General features: G+C 41.6%; 1 protein-coding gene across 12 annotated transcripts in view; it reads left to right on the forward strand.

Annotated features, from left to right (window-relative positions):
- wnk1b (WNK lysine deficient protein kinase 1b) overlaps positions 1 to 20,163 on the forward strand; it is a 95,590-nt gene that overhangs the window by 48,957 nt on the left and 26,470 nt on the right. For 8 of the 12 annotated variants that reach the window (XM_084910680.1, XM_084910670.1, XM_084910675.1 and 5 more), the window contains exons 4-13: positions 605 to 825; positions 1,574 to 1,731; positions 9,440 to 9,528; positions 10,287 to 10,426; positions 10,654 to 10,733; positions 10,975 to 11,181; positions 11,753 to 11,822; positions 12,044 to 12,237; positions 15,878 to 17,305; positions 19,555 to 19,644. In XM_084910680.1, coding sequence (XP_084766806.1) covers positions 605 to 825; positions 1,574 to 1,731; positions 9,440 to 9,528; positions 10,287 to 10,426; positions 10,654 to 10,733; positions 10,975 to 11,181; positions 11,753 to 11,822; positions 12,044 to 12,237; positions 15,878 to 17,305; positions 19,555 to 19,644 — 2,677 coding nt within the window. Of the gene's footprint in view, positions 1 to 604; positions 826 to 1,573; positions 1,732 to 9,439; positions 9,529 to 10,286; positions 10,427 to 10,653; positions 10,734 to 10,974; positions 11,182 to 11,752; positions 11,823 to 12,043; positions 12,238 to 13,814; positions 14,118 to 15,877; positions 17,306 to 19,554; positions 19,645 to 20,163 lie in introns of all 12 variants that reach the window. The other 4 variants (XM_084910682.1, XM_084910674.1, XM_084910672.1 and 1 more) reach the window with 4 other exon arrangements.

The raw sequence follows: 20,163 nt of genomic DNA on the forward strand, positions 1-20,163 counted from the left end.
GTCAAAGGGTGTTTCCCTGCTTTCCGCAGGGTGTTCACTGGGATGTGTTCCAAGTTTAGTGAAGAGAGAGAAAAAAGAACTGATGCAGAAGTAGATCTGGCTGAATTATAAGCAACGTAAGATACAATCCCGATTCATAGAAGCCGGTGCAGGCACCTGTTGCATGTACGGGACAGTAGTCGAAACCTTTTGATTGCTGTGTACAGTTGCCTTCGGAGAAAACACGTAAATAACAATCTGCTGAATAAAGACAGAGATTATGAGTGCTGGCTGCTCATTGACTCTACAACTGCTTTCAGACATTTCTGTGCAGCACTACATGCTTCTGCTTTTTTACTCCCTTATTCGGTCCTTGCATAGCTGTGTCTTTCATAGTTTTTTATGCAAAGTAGAGCAGCTGCATTAAAAAAAGTGATTTTCTGTAGCTAGTGGTTTTACACAGTGTGATATTCTGAGAGGCCATATGCTGGCAGCTAGCGTGCCGGGACAAAGGCCACTTGAACAAGATACAAGAGCTGAATCTCCTCCTGTGTGCATAATCGTGACCACTTTCTCTTGCTTTGCAAAACACAGTTTCTTATGTGAGATGTATTTTGTCCTGCAGCTACCTGAAGCGATTCAAGGTGATGAAAATCAAAGTTCTGCGTTCATGGTGCAGACAGATCCTGAAAGGCCTTCACTTCCTGCACACCAGAGCGCCACCCATCATTCACAGAGACCTGAAATGCGACAACATCTTTATCACAGGGCCCACGGGCTCGGTGAAGATAGGGGACCTGGGGTTGGCCACGCTGAAGAGAGCCTCTTTTGCCAAGAGCGTCATAGGTAGGACGGTGCATACGCAGCATCCCAAATTCTCAGAAATGCTAAGACACAAAAATGTGGTTTGCGAAGGCTGCGAAACTGAAATAACTGGGATCTTTTATTTGAGCTCGCTGCGGCGATAATAACCACTTTACATGCATAGGCACATTATGTACACGCCCACTGTAGATAAATTTTACTACTTGAAAAATGTCTGGTTGTTAAAGCGAACCGCAGGCATGTGAAAAGTGATACGGCTTCCAAAGAAACTGTTAGTAAGTTGGGATTAAGTTGTCTGGAAATGTAACCGTTACAAACACATAAACCGAAAGCGCACCGCACTCGGACAATGTTTATGACACATACTTTGAGTCTGCAGTTTTCCCTCATAATAACCTGGGTACCTTTCAGTAGTTTTGTTGTACAGCTGACCACAGGTATTCAAGCTCTGCTCGCACCAAGTACGTAAATATACACTCTTCTCTGCACTTGAGACAAGAATGAGAAGCTCAGTAAATCTCACTGCTTCTTTGTAGCAATTAGGCAAACCTCAAGTATTCAGGCTTCACTTCCACAAACTGAGTCTGTGGCAGCACTAAGTGGAAGCAGGTTTGAAATTTTAGCCCTTTTATTTCCAGCTGGAGTTTATTAGATTTCAATCTCTGATTTTATGTTTTATCATTTTTACAGTATTTGTACATCATGGTGTGCAAGTTAGGAGCATGTCCTAGCATAACATACATGTTTTTCTCCACTTTCTAATCACCAGGTACACCAGAGTTTATGGCTCCAGAGATGTATGAGGAAAAGTATGATGAATCTGTAGACGTCTATGCTTTTGGGATGTGTATGCTGGAGATGGCTACCTCAGAGTACCCCTACTCCGAATGCCAAAACGCGGCCCAGATCTACAGACGAGTTACTAGTGTAAGTATGCATTCTCTGCTCAGTCTGTACCTGCAGGTGCATCAGCTGAGAGTGGTAGGAAACCAGTTGGTCCCATTTATGTCGTATCTAACCGTCTCGTTTGTTGTTTTTGCCTCTTGTCTCCATTTTCCGCTGTGAGCCACTGCTCCTCACCCTTGTTTACTGACTGTATTAACAAGTTTGGCATGAGCTGCAGAAGATCCAGTCATATGATTGTGTTTTTGCCCTGATTAGTCTTATGCTTTTGCTTATGCTCTCTCCCTCTCACACTACATTGCAGTTTGTCTTGCGAAGGGATAAAAGCGAACGGAAAGCACTTTTCCCAAACGCAAATCTGAAATCGATAGTCAGTCTATAGTTATTTTAGACGAATTGACACTTATTGAGAAGCTTTTATTCCACTTAGTGTAATGCAGTATAATTAATTCAACTGTCCTATAAACACTAACGCTGTGAGCCGAGCTGGGGAGAGTACAGTTCATCTCCATAAATGTCAGCAAAAGCAGTGAGAGTGACACACTGCGCTGAAATGAAACAGCGCATGAGAATAACATATTTTTATCGCCCGCCTGAGGGAATAGGCCACACCCCCAGCCGGGAGGTAGTGGGAACACTGATGGCACTCTGGGGCGTTTTTGAGGTTGCATTTTAGTCCATTGTCAGGTTAAAACAAATGTTCTGTGTTTACTCTTTACTCGGTCCACTTCCAGGTAATATTGGAAGTGGACACAGAAGAGATTTTTAGTTGAAAATACAATGAATGACAAAAGAGTGATTTCTTTAGTCTGGGGGGGGCTTTAGGCCTCAAGGTCCTGCAGGTTTTAGATGTGGCCTTGATCCAACACAGCTGAAGTTCTCCAGAGGCCTGGTAATGAACTAATCATTTGATTCAGGTGTGTTGACCCAGGGTGAGATCTAAAACCTGCAGGACACCGGCCCTCGAGGCCTCGAGTTCCCCGCCCCTGCTTTAGTCTAATAAAAGATTAATTTGCTTTTGAAATGACAAATTTAAGAAGAAGAAATATTTCCAGTAATGAAAGTAATAACATGGGTTTTATGTTGTCTGGTTAGTTTAGTTATTTGTTAAGTTATTGGAAAATGTCTTCTGATTACCAGAAATTACATTTCAAAAAATGTACTGGCACAAACACCTACTTTTTTCTTTTCTTCGTCTGGCATCATCCCATCCAGTCAGATTTCATAAGATTTCTCAGATTTGGTAATGTCCCTCCTTTTCTAAAATTTAGTTGACAGTTGGCTGGACAGACAGACAATAAAGCAAATGCAGAGAGGACCAGATGCAGGCTGTTTTAAGCCTAGTGCTGCTGAGGTCATCACCCCAGCGCGCGCACACACACACACACACACACACACACACACACACACACACACACACACACACACACACAGACGAGCGCTGTCTCCCTCTTTTCGTCACTCAACTCAGCTCTCTGGATGCTGACAGTGATGCTTAATAGATGTGAGGAATATTCTAGAACTCTCTTCTCATTTTCAAGATCTGAATGCAGGACAGAGGGGCCGAGTTCAAAACAAAAGCCCCGTCTTTGTCGTGGCTCATAAGTCCAAAACATAAATCTCAAACTGAGGCCAAAATGCAAAGTGCCAAAAATCCACAACACATGGGGGAAACAACAATGAATAAATCAAACACATATTGCTAATTTATTCAAGGACACAGGGCGCACTGAGAGCTAATGAGAGGAAACAGGTGAAAGTAATTGAGCGTAACAAAACACAGGAGATAAAAGACTACTAAAATAAAATAGGAAGTGACCTGCTACACCCAGATTTAAGATCCTGTCACACCTAAACTTGACACAGAAAGACACAAGAGGGATGGGGTAGAAGGATAACATAAAAATTTCCAATGACGTTTACCAGAATGCTAATGTGTATAAACAGGAACTGAAAGAAAAAACCCAAATGGAATATTAAACAAACAAGAATCAGAGTCTCCAGGACTCAGGAACTCAGGAACATGACACTTTGTGTGTGTAATGATTCTTGAAAATGGAACATTTTTAATGCTGCTAAAGTATCAGTGCTAAACAAATAGGATGCTCAAACACTCTACAGTTATTTTGGAATTCCTGGCTAACGGTGCATGTCGTTGAATTAAAAGAAGTTTATCATTTGTTACAGATGAGTGCAGGATCCTCTCCAGCTTAAACAACTGCTGCTGTTACCCGAGGAGAGTCGAGCTTTAAAAATTAATAACTTAATAGCCACACTAGGAGCTGATTGGCTCTTATCTTAATAACCCATGTGTTAAAACTCTAATTAATGTGCATTTAGATTCAATTTAAATGTTCATTTCAGCTTCTTTTAGTGTCCATCCATACAGTCAAGCCCATTCAAACTGAAGGGATTTGGATTAGGATTTCCTCCCTGTTTTTCTTCCTTCTTTCATCGTTCAGTCTTTGAATCTCTCATTTTAATTTAAGAAGCTTCCTGGGCGGAATAAACTCAGACAGTATATTTCAGTCCACATGTCCGTCTGGCTCTCTGCCTCTCCTACCTTCCTGTTCTTTGATTGGTTTTTGTATTTCTTCTCTGTCTCACAAAAGCAAAATCGCATCATCAATTTGATCAAACTATTACATTATCGTAGTGATGCTTTGTTCTGCTTGTTTCCCATGAACTGGACGTAACTGGCCAAATAGCTAACGTCAGTTGTTGTCACGCTCAACACAGTGGCAACGCCAGGGTGCCTCGGTCAGCTGCTTCCTTTCATTTCACTGCCAAATCCATGCAACCAGCTCTCCATCCTCCATTTCTCCCCCTGTCGACCCTCCTCATGAGTTAGTTAACCCCTGATATGTTTTAGCTGAAACAGACGGAGAGAAACTCAGCTCACTGCCTCTTGTAACCAGATGTTTGTTCTTTCATTGTCGGCTGTCTGCAGCAAGCTGCTTCGGTAGCTCCAGTTGCTCCTCTGCCTTTCTTCTGATTTACTTCCCCTCCCAAACAAAAGATTCGAACACCACCGGCTCTTCTTGCAGCCAGAGCTGTGTGCTGAGATGACCCTGTTGCTCGCATCCTCTCACTGACATCACACTGAGCCAAGAGCCTAAAACAGAATATTTAGAGCAGCCTCTCAACATTTCCCAAAAAGCATCTATCATGTTAACAGTAGCGTATATGATATAAAAAAAGACAAATAAGGATCACATTTCCACTTTTAAAAAGTTTGGCAGGAAATTCTGTTAATTGGTTCTTTTCTAGAAATAAAAAAAAGGCTCTTTGTATGATTTGTGCGTGACTGGCAGGAAGATGTGTTGGGTATGCTTTATGGCTTAGCTTCTTACAGCTTGACAAATTGTGTTGTTGACATGCTTCGTTGTCCTTCTCATCCTGGAACATTCCTTGCCTCCAATCAGCCTTATTAAACTAAAATCTAGCTTTCTCTCCATCCCTCTCTCCTTCTTCTTCTTCTGTCAGGCTTAATAGCATTACGTCCCCCGTCAGTCCTAACTTTGTTTGGCCTTGGAATCTCAGAGTGTGTGTGTGTGTGTGTGTGTGTGTGTGTGTGTGTGTGTGTGTGTGTGTGTGTGTGTGTGTGTGTGTGTGTGTGTGTGTGCGTGCGTGCATGATGGGGAGAAGGAGCGAGATAGGGTTGTTATGTAATGGTGAACTGGTGGGGTAGCAGGAGAGAAACATGCCAAGAAACAAAAGAAAGGAGGAAAGGAACCTGGAAGAGCAGAAAGAAGTGGTCATTTGCTGGTTTGTGTGTCTGACAAGCAGCTGTTAGTCAAACAGAGTAGCCTAAAACTCTTTGTTTTTCCAAATGCATCAGTCAGTCAAACTTCTTTGACTACTTTCTTGGTAAGTGATAAAAAAAAGTTTTTTTCTTTCTCTCTAATCTTCTTCCTGCTGTTCTGAATGTGTTTTTCTTGCTTCTGTGCAGTTTGAGATTTGCTCGACTCTGATTGTTTTACCAGCCAGTTGCATATTTTTAATAACTGCATTTCAGATGGGCACCTAGGAGATGCAAGACTGAACAAAAATCTATATTCAAATTCAAATTAAAGTGTGTTTTCTTTTGCTGTCTTGTATTTATTAATGAATTAGCTTCTGCTCCTTTCTTGTCTGTGGTTGCTTCAGTCTGTTTTGTTTCTCTGTAGTATAAAATGGATTTGAACAAAAGTCCAGCTCATTAGGATGCTTTCTGCTATGCTGTGTGGCTTAAACTAGATGGGATTTCAGGCGTCCCTTGTTCCTACTGCAGTTACTTCTAAGTGCTGAAAAATCTCTTACTCTGTAAAACCTGTGTCCTGTCATGCTAACATCTATTTTTCACTGTTTGTGTCTTGTGTATTTTTTTCTTTTAATGTTTTTTAAACTATATTCTTTTTTTCAAATAATTTGGGAGTCATTCCCAGTGTTTGCTAGGCCTTGGAGGGGGCTGCCCTTTGGGTTCCTGCTGATTTGTTCTGTTGATGTGCTCTTAATTGGCTCTGAAAGGCTCCACTTCATTATTTATACCTGATGGGACAACTGGATTTATGTGGAATTTAACCCTGGGTCAAACTATTACTCACTCTCACAGTTCAGAACCTCTTGTCTGTCAGCTGTTTAAACCCTAACCCTCAATTGAGTATAAGTAGTGCAGGGCTGATAATGCAGTAATACTTTGATCATTCACCAAAATGCACAGAGACAACACAATAGCGCTTTCTCAGCCCAATTTGAACTATTCACATTGATCCGAACACTTCCTTCAGTGTTCAGTTAAGTTGAGATCTGATGACTTTAAATGTCACAGCATAATTTTCTCCCCAAACCATTCAGTGGTGCCTCATTACCTTTGGATGGAGACATTAAAGACACCCTTCCCATCAGGATTGACATTTTTCATCATAAGCTAAAAACAACCGTGTGATTTGTAGTGACTGCTTACTTAATTGCTAAAGACATGCAAGGGAAAGAAGTGGTTGGAAATGTGGCACAACCAAAATAATTGTGACCTTGTGTAATGAGCCTTTGAAATAATGAGCTTTGAAGACAGGGACCAGTTCTGGAACCACTCGCAGTCAGTCTGCAACCAGTCCGCTATCAGTTTGTGATTGAATGTGGTCAATTTTCATTTACATGCAGCCTGTTTCTGATAATACAGGGAGTGCAGAATTATTAGGCAAGTTGTATTTTTGAGGAGTAATTTTATTATTGAACAACAACCATGTTGTCAATGAACCCAAAAAACTCATTAATATCAAAGCTGAATGTTTTTGGAAGTAGTTTTTAGTTTGTTTTTAGTTTTAGCTATTTTAGGGGGATATCTGTGTGTGCAGGTGACTATTACTGTGCATAATTATTAGGCAACTTAACAAAAAACAAATACATACCCATTTCAATTATTTATTTTTACCAGTGAAACCAATATAACATCTCCACATTCACAAATATACATTTCTGACATTCAAAAACAAAACAAAAACAAATCAGCGACCAATATAGCCACCTTTCTTTGCAAGGACACTCAAAAGCCTGCCATCCATGGATTCTGTCAGTGTTTTGATCTGTTCACCATCAACATTGCGTGCAGCAGCAACCACAGCCTCCCAGACACTGTTCAGAGAGGTGTACTGTTTTCCCTCCTTGTAAATCTCACATTTGATGATGGACCACAGGTTCTCAATGGGGTTCAGATCAGGTGAACAAGGTGGCCATGTCATTAGTTTTTCTTCTTTTATACCCTTTCTTGCCAGCCACGCTGTGGAGTACTTGGACGCGTGTGATGGAGCATTGTCCTGCATGGAAATCATGTTTTTCTTGAAGGATGCAGACTTCTTCCTGTACCACTGCTTGAAGAAGGTGTCTTCCAGAAACTGGCAGTAGGACTGGGAGTTGAGCTTGACTCCATCCTCAACCCGAAAAGGCCCCACAAGCTCATCTTTGATGATACCAGCCCAAACCAGTACTCCACCTCCACCTTGCTGGCGTCTGAGTCGGACTGGAGCTCTCTGCCCTTTACCAATCCAGCCACGGGCCCATCCATCTGGCCCATCAAGACTCACTCTCATTTCATCAGTCCATCAAACCTTAGAAAAACCAGTCTTGAGATATTTCTTGGCCCAGTCTTGACGTTTCAGCTTGTGTCTTGTTCAGTGGTGGTCGTCTTTCAGCCTTTCTTACCTTGGCCATGTCTCTGAGTATTGCACACCTTGTGCTTTTGGGCACTCCAGTGATGTTGCAGCTCTGAAATATGGCCAAACTGGTGGCAAGTGGCATCTTGGCAGCTGCACGCTTGACTTTTCTCAGTTCATGGGCAGTTATTTTGCGCCTTGGTTTTTCCACACGCTTCTTGCGACCCTGTTGACTATTTTGAATGAAACGCTTGATTGTTCGATGATCACGCTTCAGAAGCTTTGCAATTTTGAGACTGCTGCATCCCTCTGCAAGATATCTCACTATTTTTGACTTTTCTGAGCCTGTCAAGTCCTTCTTTTGACCCATTTTGCCAAAGGAAAGGACGTTGCCTAATAATTATGCACACCTGATATAGGGTGTTGATGTCATTAGACCACACCCCTTCTCATTACAGAGATGCACATCACCTAATATGCTTAATTGGTAGTAGGCTTTCGAGCCTATACAGCTTGGAGTAAGACAACATGCATGAAGAGGATGATGTGGACAAAATACTCATTTGCCTAATAATTCTGCACTCCCTGTACTGCATTTATTTATCTGTTGAGCTTTGCATAACCAGAAATTCACATTAACTACTTGGATTCAGAGTCCTTCCTGAACAGAAATTCCAATAGAAAAAGTGACAAAGTTGTGCAGGACAGGGATTTAACTGCAAAATGACACAGGCGCTTGGCAGCCTTGCTTTTGTATAGGAATGAAACCACAATACAACCTTCTGGTGATCAGTTGAGTTGAGTTGAGCTGAGCTGAGTTGAGTGCCCTGTTCCAAAGAAACACATCAAAGATGACTTGTGCTCATCGGCGCAGATTTACTCAGACTGATTGCAATGTGCATGTAATCTGTTTGTGTTTATAAGTTCAACAGCACTTTTTTGCAAACCTTCAACAATCTGTCTGAGATTGATTGCAGTTGGACCAGAGACCTGTGCAACTGAATTTCAGTCAAAAGTGAGGGTGTTACAGAGCTGCCAGATCACCTCAATATGGGGATCTGGTGTTTAGGTTTTGCATTTAATTGTCATTCTGTATCTAAAATGAATAAATATGCCAACTTTATGGTAAATCTCATCTATTTAAGGAAAGAGTTTAAAGCTACTACACATGTAAACTTAGCATTCTTAGGAACTGAGACCTAACAAACAGGGTAGGGCATTGGTATTTAATGGATCTAGCTATATGATTATAACATCTTTTGAATTGATTTTACATTGATCACCGTGTCATTATATGCTTTGGTTGGTAAGTATATATATATATATGTAAGTAGCAACAGATATCATGTTGAGAAGTGGTCACTCTAAATTTCTGGCACAGTCAGAATTTTTCCCCAGGCTGTGTTTAATGGAAAAATTGTTCTAGTAACCAGTTTTGAACTGCTTGCAGGAGCCACTGCCAAAGATATAGTCACACTAGTCATGATTTGTCTGGGACAGCCTAAAATCACACAGTGCTCTTTTTATCCTTTGTGTGTGTGCTTGTTTGACTTCTCTGAAAGGTTCCTTCCCTTCACTGCTCTTCTATTTTCGCTGTGCAGGGAGTGAAGCCTGCCAGTTTTGACAAGGTCGCCATTCCCGAGGTGAAAGAAATTATCGACTGCTGCATCAGAACTAACAAGGATGAGAGGTGAGTCACAGACAAAAACCATTGATGCTAAATGTGCATCTGGGCTTGGTGTGATTTCTTAGGCTGTGGATGTTTGCATGTTTGCAAACTCAACAATTAAAAATGGCCTTATTTAATCGATTCCATTGTTATTTAGTCTCTTCATGGGTAGACAGATTGATCCGTTAATCCTCCTCTAAAAAAAAGGTTAAATTTTTTTAAAATCTCATGCCTTCTTGGTTAGAAATTAAGAAGTGCTCTGTTTTCTCTCCACGTGCTGTTTGCCTGCCAACACTTTTACCACAGTCTCTCGTCTTCTGCTTCACAAGCTTAACCAAAGCAACTTTACCCCTCGCTCTCATACTCGATCTTCTTTTTTTTTCTCCAAATTATCCAGGTTCAGTTACTGTATCTTTTTCATATTTTTCTAGGAAACCAATAACCATTTTTAACATTGCTGATGTTTTTTTTAAACTACTTTTCTTTTCCCAAGAAACATTTGGAGGCTCCAAAAGTGATTGCACAATTTTCAAAGCTATCTAAGGACAACATGTCGTCAGCATGTTACGATTCCCAGAAGATTATTCAAATACCTTGTCTTTCCTCTTAGCTCATGAGTTAGGGATCAGCTCACAAGGGATTGCAGGTCTTGAATAAATTGATATCAAGTGGTATCTAGAAATAATTCCAGTTCTCTCTCATTTACGGTATAACTCTCCTGTTGAATCTCCAGTGAATATATTGTACTGAGCTTGATCCATCTCGCCTTGTTCCTCTAGGTATGCCATAAAGATCCTGTTGAACCATGCCTTCTTCCAGGAGGAAACAGGGGTCAGGGTTGAACTGGCAGAAGAGGACGATGGAGAAATGATTGCTATTAAACTGTGGCTCAGGATAGAAGACGTGAAGAAGCTCAAAGGTAAGGCATGATTTTATCATTATTGATGATGCCATTATTCACATCACAGGACAAAATCTGACTCTATTTGTCATATGTGTTCAGATATAAGTGTGTAGCCGTTTTTCTTAGTGGTTCAATATATTAAACTGGTCAAAAACCAAAGCGCGTGTTTTGTTGGACAACCAATAACAGTACATCAATACTATAGGTAATTGCCTGATTGGCAATTTTTAACATGTTTGCAGGAAAATACAAAGACAACGAAGCCATCGAGTTCTCCTTTGACCTGAACAAGGACGTCCCCGAAGATGTGGCCCAGGAAATGGTGAGTACAGTGAATAGGAACAAATCCATTTATTACTCCATTCATTGTGGAATAATGGATGTCAGAGGGAGAAAATGATGGATTTAGGAAGGACAGAGGAGACATATGGGAATGAGGAAAGAAATATATTGTAATGAGAGATGGAAATGGGACATTCATTCATATAGGAATGATGAATGGCGTTAAATGGAGTTGTGCCTTTTTTTTTGTGTCTCTGAGTGACTTCTCTTCAATCCCGCAGGTTGAATCTGGCTATGTTGCTGAGGCTGACCATAAGACCATGGCCAAGGCCATCAAGGACCGCGTGTCTCTGATCCGGAGGAAGCGAGAGCAGAGGCAGCTGGTACGAGAGGAACAGGAGAAGAGGAAGCTGGAGGCAGAACAACAGCAGCAGCAGCAGCAGCAGCAACAGCAACAACACGAAACACACAAAGCTTCACACACACAGGTCTGTCGGACTGACGGGCATCGCATTAGTTTGGTGTCTAAGTTAAAAAGCACTTTAATAAGTCTATTGAACCAGCAGACAATTTGGTGCAGTTTAGTATTCTTTTTAAGGTTTGTAATGAAAACAATTACTTAGCCATCTACTGCACAAGCTCAAGAATTAGGACAGGTAGGTAGATAGGTGTATCTACCAGGAGGCTGAGGGGTACCACTGGCAGCCGCAAGTGTTTTTTTTTTCTTTTCAAATGATTACAACCATCCAAAAGAGTCTCGAAGAACAGTTCACAGTAAGGATTGGGACTTACTATCAAACATTTGAAGGTGGTACATCCTCTTCTGATGTAGTCATGGTTACAAGAGCACACTGAGATCTGGTATCTTAGATTTATCTTTTTAGTCAGTTACTTAAAGCCCTGTTTTTCCAACATGTAAGCATATCAGTCATTTCTATCCACTGCTTGCTCTTCCTATTATATGGTGGAGTCATTTTTTTTACATTAGGGTCAGAGAAATAGGAGTTTTATTCTTATTTTGCTTCAGTTTGACCCTCTCCTGTGCATGCTTGTCTGCAGGCAGAGACCGAGGAGACTGAAGTGGAGCAGCACCAGCTTCTCTATCAGCAGGCGAGCATCTCACACACATGTAAGTACCCAGATAAGGAGGTCTAGTCTAAATAGTCGATTTCAACAGTTGTTATATTTGCCCACCAAGGCCAGGAAGGTTTTCTAGCATCAAGTTTAAATGTATTCCTTCAAATCAGAAGCAGCCATTCTTGGTCCACTTTTCAAATTCGATACAGTATTTAGAGTCGGGCATTAGAAAAGTTTACTCCAGTAAAAAGTCTGTTTCTGTGTCCCTGTCAGCTGAAGGAGGCGTGGACAGTGGCCAGGGTTCCTCTGTTTTCTCCTCAGACTCCCCCCACCTGGGTCAGCTGACCATGTCGTACAGCTGCCCCCCTTCTAGCCAGCCTCCTTCCCAGCCCCAGACCCCCTATCCCCCCACCCCCTCCGCTACCCCACAGCAGCACCCGGGCTACGCCCAGCCGCTGCAGCCAATGGTAAGTGGAGGTTTCATTCAAATGAGTCACTACACGTGACAGTCATGCCACATCAGTGACGGTTAGAATGTTCTCGGTGCTCACGGATGTGATTAAACATGACTCGTCAGTTTGCAGTGAGCGTTGCGTCACGTGTTGGAGTGGGAGTGAGTTGGAATGAACTTTGCGGTGCTTGGAAATGGTGTGGGGAATTTCAGCCGCCTGTATTTATAGAAATAAAAGAATGCAGTTAATTGGCTTTTACTTGAAGATGGTAACTTTATTACACTTCAGGAAGATAAATAACACAAGGCACTGATTTGACTTATTCTTCACTGAGGCATGCAGCCTTCAACATTTAACCCAGTATGGCAGTTATAATACTTCAGCCACTTTAATCCATCAGTAAGGTCAAACATAGTCAGATGTATTATGTCTGTACTACCAGCGTAGTACCTTATGTCATCATCTGTACCTTGTACCTTGGATGTCAGTGAGTACTCTCTTTATTCCAAAAAAAGCATCTCTCATTATCAGACAGTTACCACCTTTCTTCTCTGTCTTTAAACCCTGCTTTCCTGTCCTTGTGTCTCTCTATATTTTTTCCTTTACAGTTATAAATTTCATTTTTGCAGTCATTCTGTTATTTCTTTCTGTTTGGTGTATTTCATTTGTTTTATTCATTCATAGTCGGGCACATCTGTTTGGACACACGTCAAACAGGAACATGTTGAGATCGCTCGCAGGTCATTATTTATTTACAATGCATTCGATATTTTTTCTCAAGGACCTGACATAGTTTTATGCTCTTTCTCTTAGCGGCCAAGATTTAGATCTAGGTTGACTTATTTATATCTGGAGCGTATGAATCACATTTCTTGTTAAAAGTAGTGGTAATGGAGAGGTGAACGTTTTAATTTTAATTTTCGCCATTACACGCGATGACCTCTGGTTTCTATGCCCTCATCTGACTTCTAAATTACCAGAATCCACACAGACTGAGACTGCTGTTGTTCACCTAGATGTAGACCGATTGACTATATAACTAAATAATGTCCTTTTAAGGCTTTCTTTGAACTGCAACTGAATTACTCAGAAAGCTTATTTTCTCATCAAAGCCAATTTTTGGAGGTGGTGAAATAGACAGACTGGCTTGTTTATAACATCAAATGAGGTCCTAATGAGTTATTTTGAAAAATCATTCTTTGTTCTATTTGAAGTCTGACATATTTTTTTCTGTTTCTTTAATTTACAGTTTATTTTTGTGTCTTTGTGATATTTGTGAAACTAGACACTTTTAACGGTATGATAGATGACTTGCAAATGATTAGCTCCATTGAGAAACTTGTTGTTTATAAATCTGAAACATTTTCGCTCACAAAATAACTGTAATTGTTTTGTTGGGGTTTTTTTTTTTCGATGATGTAAAAACTGTAAAACTGTGGCTTTTATTTATGGTATGATTTGGTTTTTATTTTAATTTTCTCAATAACTGCTGCGATCTGTGTTTAAGTACCTTTTCTCCTGCTTTTTTTTCTTTTTGTGTTTGTTTTTCATGTTGGTCACTCCCTCTTCCATCAACCCTCCCTGGCCTGCAGCCTGTGTCGCACCACCGTCGATGTCGTAGCATGTCTGTTTGCGTTCCCCCTTCCTCCTACTCCTTTTCTCACGTTCCTCCGCCCCTGGTTGTTCCTCCAAAACAGCCCGCCACACCTCCAGACCTGTCCTCCTCGTCCCCTTACACCATTGCCTCATCATGCACACCTCTCACATCAGAGAGGGACACATTCACTAGGTGCCTCTCCAAGGCCCTGGAGACAGTCCTGCCCCTTCACTCTGCCTCGTCTCAGCCCAGGGCCAGGCAGCGGCGGGCCAGCCTACCTGCCCTGTTCTCAACCCCTGTAGGTTCTAAAGAGATAATTGGGCCATAGTGGTGGAACCAAAGAGGACGAGAGAGAAAAAGATGATGGACATGGGCCACATTGAGTCTGAAATGAAAGATTTATAAAAATGCAAAATTGCATTATTGAAAAGTTCCAAGTGATGCTGCATATGGAAACACAATATGACACCATCTACATATTACTAACTGATACAGTTTGTTTCATGCTCACTAGAGTGCTGATTATTTTTCTTGGTTACGATTTGAACATTTTTCTGGTTTAAGCAACCAGGATAAGGTCCTTTGTTGATCTTAAGAAATGTACATTTGCACTATTAAATATAGAAAATATACAAGCTCATTGCTTCAGAGAAATTCAGTAAAAGTTAAAATGGTGAGTTAGAAGAGCAACAGCTGGCATAAAGGATACTTTACATGAACTAAATGTAGTATGCTTAGATTAGCGCTACTTAAGTTCTCAAACTTCCTGTAAGGGTTAGTGTAGCAAGCCTGTTACACAAAAATACATGTATTACGTGTTCACTTTTTTTTCCATTTAGATTTTCAGACTCTTTTGTGAGTCTTTGATTCTAGACATACGTCTCTATAAAACTCTCTCCGCCTCCACTGGCCACCGCATAGTCCTATTAAATACGCAGTGATTGCACTTTACTTTAACCCTGCTCTGTAGTCAAATGCTCTAATAAAATGTGCATCCTGAATCAGGAAAACTGGTTACTTTACAGCAATTTGGTATAAAAACAATGCAGGATGTTCCCATAACATGCAGAGACAGCGAAGATGTGACATAGGTCGGCGGTCCCCAACCTTTTTTCCGCCATGGACTGGTTCAATGTCAGACAATATTTTCACAGACCGGCCTTTAAGGTGTCACGGATAAATACAACAAAATTAAATGATACGACCAAGGCAAAAACTGTGGTATTTTGTAAATGTAATAATAAACGCATATTCGCCGTGTAATTTTGTAACTTTATTAGCAGCGTCCTCCTTAAATGCACCAACAACACTGAGAGTTGGCGCATTTCAGGAGGAGCTTTTCCTCTCTGCCCCTTAATGCGCTCTGGTCACAATGGTAACGCGTAAACATTTCTTTCAAAATAAGACACACAACTACAACACGGGAAAAGACCTAGGGAAACAGAGTTAACAATAAAAGCCCTGAAAACCATAAATTTCACACCCGAGCCTCAGCTCTCGCGGCCCGAGGCTTGGGGACCGCTGACGTAGGTGATGGTTGAAGAATCTGTGAGAAGATATTTGCACTTTCTGGAAAGTGTTGCAGTCTACCTTTTCTTGCAAGCGGCAGCTGGCTGCTTAAAAGGTCAACATTTTGCAGAGATATGTTTGAAATAAAACACAATTTTCCTGATTGCAGATGCATTAGGATAATGTCAACCTTTGAGACAACCTTTCCTCTCTTTGCATTTTATAACTCACTTTCTCTCCACCTGTGATGGTGTATATCTGTCCTTTTCTGTCTTGTCTTGTGTCTTTGTGCTGTAGCTGTGTGTGACTTGATCTGTCTATTGTAACCAGTTTCCCATCTCTTCATTACCAGTTTGGTTCACTTTGTTAAACAGCTTTTAACCACATAATTTTCCTTTAAGTGTAGGTGACTACCCCCCATCCCCCTTTTTATTTTGGGGTGTTCTTTGAAATTATGCTCTTTTTCTCCATTTCATTGGGCCTTTACTGTGGTTCTGTGTCATTCTCTCTGAGTGTCATTCTTAAATCCATTGTATCTCACTGTCACAGCAGCATTCAATGCCACACCCTTTCAGCGGAGGACCAAGCACAGGAGGAGGAGCAGGAGGGAACGTCCCTCTTCCAACTCTCCCAGACCCCCCGACTATTTTCTTCCCCTCTATCCCTGAGCGTCCCATTTCCTTCTCACCTCCTCCTACTGGGCCTCCAAAGGCCTACAACACTCAGAGACGCAAGAGCACTTCCATTCTCGAGGCGCATACACGACACTTTCAGCCTGCTTACCCTCGTTACGGGAGCAGCCTCCACCCTTTTTCTGGCATGGAGGGCGTTGAGGCTCCTTCTCTCTTCATGGTTAATCCTGGTTTTGCAGCAGCTGCTCAAAGACTTGGTGTTGGGGAACCCCTCCATCTCCCAGGACAATCTGATCCAAGTTTGTATGGGTTCAAAGACATGAGAGCAGAGCACGAGGAAGCAGTGAGGAGACTCAGTCTAAATCAAGCAGCCTTATTGGACCATTATGAAGCAATGGCATATGGAGGCTACCCAATGACTGCACACCAGCTTTTCCATCAGCAGAGGCAGGCAGCAGCTGCAGCTGCTGGTTTGGGTTTTGATCCTGGTCCTCCATCTCAAGCAGGGTTCTTACATCCTCATATCCTGCAAAGAATGAGTGCACACAGTCCAATACCGCCACCCTTACCCCCCATGAGTGCATCCACGGTTGGCTCTATGTCTTCTTCATCATCCGAGGGATGCTATGCTCCACAGCATGCTTCCTCATCCTCCTTTCCTATTTCTGCACCTCCAGTAATGGCCGACGCCCCGCCACCTACCGGAAGTGTTTTTGAGTTTCATTTAGCTGCAGCCGCTGCAGCTGCAGCCGCTGCTGGAGATCCAAGCCTCCTGGCATCCAGACTTTACCGGGCCAGACGGAGTTCTATGGATCTCCCTCTAGAGGACAGCCCTGGGACGGGATCCAGTGGCTCCGGCACATATAGTCGTCTGCAGCCAGTGACAGAAGAGCTGTACTCTTACGTGAGTCCGGAGCTCCCTTTACCTCCGGGAAGTCTCCTCCTTCACCACGCAGGTTTGGCTGTAAAAGACAGAAGTCCCGATCCTTCCAGCGACTCTCTGACCTCCTCTGATGCAGGAGAGTTCCAGTCACCACCTCCGCCACCTCTTCTTCCTTCCTTCGAGTCCTCAGCTGCTCAGTCCATCCCTCGCTCGTCCTCCACTGCGCCTTACGATTCACCAGGGGGAGTTCTTCACGCAGATCCCCAGGGGCATCCGCCTTCAGTGCAGAACTTTCTGCCCACCACACCATCGTCCGAGCTCCCACTTGGGGGGTCGTCATCAAATCAGCTGGAGTCTCTGATCCAGAGCTCCTGGGCCCGGCACGGGGGAATGGTGCCAGCTCAACCTGATATGACATACCACGAGTCACTGCTGGCCATGCAGGCCGCTAACCCCCCTCTGGTACAATGTTTAGAACTAGAAACCACACGTAGACCTCTGGGTCAGTTACTAGTTTAGATTTTGAAATTTATACCAAAATTTTACATAGAATGTTTTGACTGATGGTTAAAATGTAATTCCTAAATTATGGTATTTTCTGCTTTTGATTATAAATTATTAACAGCTCACAGATTGACAGTCTTGTTCTTGGACCCCGTAGCCAGTAAATAATTGGAACATAGTTGTGCAATGTAGTAAAAGAAATTGAATTTTATTGGTAATCTGACCCAGAGTCTGTTACACCAATCCCTGTTGTTTTTTTTCCTCCATATTTTATTTATGGTATTTTTTTTTTCTTTATGTCATCATGTAGTCTTTGTGATTTAATCCCCCTTTTCTGTCATGCAAGCACCACAGAGAGTCTGCCTTCGTAGTTTCTTCATTCTTCAACAGCAGTAAAGGAAAAGGGGTGATTCTTTCAAATATTTTAGTTAAAAACATGAAACCAGAACCGTTTAATTTTAAGTTTAACATATGAGGCATTATTTTTAGTAAATGGATAATTACGTTGAAAGTAAAACTCTTTGGGACACTCTGTGGTGTAAAAGCTTTATGAGCCGAGTCTAAGCTCCCTTCTTCTCTGTGTTTATGTTGTGAATTTTTGGTGTTATCAGTAAGTAATATTTTGTCTGTATGTTCATATATGAAAGTATATGAGAAATGTGTGTTTGTGCTGGTATACTGTGTCTACGGTATACTTGAATTTTAGCCCATACAAATCCAAAGTCAGTTTGATCTGGAGTTTAAAGGTTAATGGTTAAGATGAATAATCTAGATGTACATTTAAAAAAAGCATCTTTAAGACGTCGACGTCCGCGCATTTGATATCATTTTATGACATTTAACGCAGCGTCTGAATTCACATAAAGCTGTAAGACTTTGCTGATTTGTATGCTTAAACACACAGAAACATACAACAAAACTAAAGGAGGCTTAGACAAAATAGCAATGTAACCATGCAGAGAGACGTTCATCCGTGTGTTTCACAATTTGTGTTGTAAATGCTAAAGAGCTTGGCTTCGAGCCAGTTCTTTAATTTAACATATTATGTTATCATTTCCTGCCCACAATGAAAATCAACTTCCTACACAGGGTTCAAAGGTCACAGCTGAAATTCTTTAAACCCTTAGAACGCTGACATTCTTGTTTACTTTCTTTCCTTTATTCTTTTTCATTTTCATCGTCCATCAGTAGCTATTTTTTTCCATCTCATTTATATTAAGTTCTTGATCTTTTTAGTAACGTTATTTATTAAATATCGCGTATGTGCAACCTCTTATGTGCTTGTGTTACTCCCTGTAATGTTAGAGAAAGCTAGGTAGTCGTACGTCTGGTGCAACGTACCATACTTGCGCAAGCTTTCCCCATACTTTCCCAGGATGAGCTTCACGACAAGTATACAGTTGCTTCCGGCCTTCTAAGGGTTCAGTCATCAGTGGATTGGTTGTAGTCATCTCTGTGCTACTGTGGAGTATTTGAAGAATTCGTTAAGTGAACACAGGAGCCTGTCAGGGTGATGACCATCATGAAATTTAAAGGATTGAAAATCAAATATACAATTGAAATGATAAGTTGACTCAAAAGAAAGCCTGCATCATTTCAAGTGAATCAGACTTTCTGTCAGAGTCAGAGGTAGGGCCATGACAGGACATATGGTGTTAGGATGAAATCTGAAAAAGCAGCAAGTGTTTTAAAACATCTTAGTTAATTCATAGAGAGTATTCCAATTTTTACTCTGTGCTTTGTTGGCTATATAACACCTTTTTATCATCACTGTTAATGACTTAGGTCCTGACCTGCATGTTAGATAAATCCTACTTACACCCTGCCTAACCCCAGTGCCGTGCCCATACTGTTGTACATGCTATACTACAAGCTGCGTATATGCATACATTAGATATCAGTGTGCATATATCTGTCGTCGGATTAGAGTATACGTGTCTGTGTGCATGTGTGCATACACAAGAGGAAGATCTAGATTAAAAATGCTAGAGAAGAGCAGAACTGCCTTGTGTTTGTACTCATGCATACTGTTGGATCCAAAAGCTACAAACATGTTCTAATTGTCTTTTTCTCTCTTTTACTCTCTCTTGTCCATAATCTCTCTCAATTTCTCTCCTCCATCCTCCATTGTTTTGTCCTACGACGTTGCATCTGGTCCTGTCTTTCCATTTTTCTGTCTTTCTTTCTCTAAATCTGACTCTTAACAGCAGACTCAGGTGTCCTCCCCTCAGCCAACTTCAGGACCTCCTTTGGTCCCTGCCAGCACACAGCCACCACTTTCTGGGACTGCCCAACAGGTAGGCATTGGTTTTTAGCATTATTTTCAAGTCTCAGTGTTTTGGCCACCTACATATTAGTTATTGGGAGTTAGATTTGAACAGAAAGGTGGAAATTTATCACCTCAAGCTTTATTTGGAGCGGCAACCTGCAGTTTAGTGAGGTCAGTTAGAGGAGGTGAAGCCTTGCTCACAGCTCTTTGTGTTGGCTCAAATGTAGCTCAAAGTGGACTACTCCCAACTACAAGAGTAATTTCAATGTGTTAATCAGTACGCTGTGGGGTCCAAAGAACTGAACTTTGATTGAGCAATAAATTATAGTCAATTATAACATTTATATTATGACCCTTTATAATTTGGTCACATTTAAATTTTTATTGTAACACTTATTTTGTCAGAATGCAGCCATATTATCTTTTGGCAGTTTGCTAAATTAATCATTTTGTTCGGTGTCAAACACATAAAGAGTATCTTTGTTTATGTAAATATCTACAGCAGGGGTGTCCAACTCCACTCCTCGAGAGCTACTGTCCTGCAGCT

This window comes from Perissodus microlepis, chromosome 17 (genome assembly GCF_051167445.1).
Source record: "Perissodus microlepis isolate ML-2025 ecotype Zambia chromosome 17, ASM5116744v1, whole genome shotgun sequence".
Taxonomy (NCBI): domain Eukaryota; kingdom Metazoa; phylum Chordata; class Actinopteri; order Cichliformes; family Cichlidae; genus Perissodus; species Perissodus microlepis.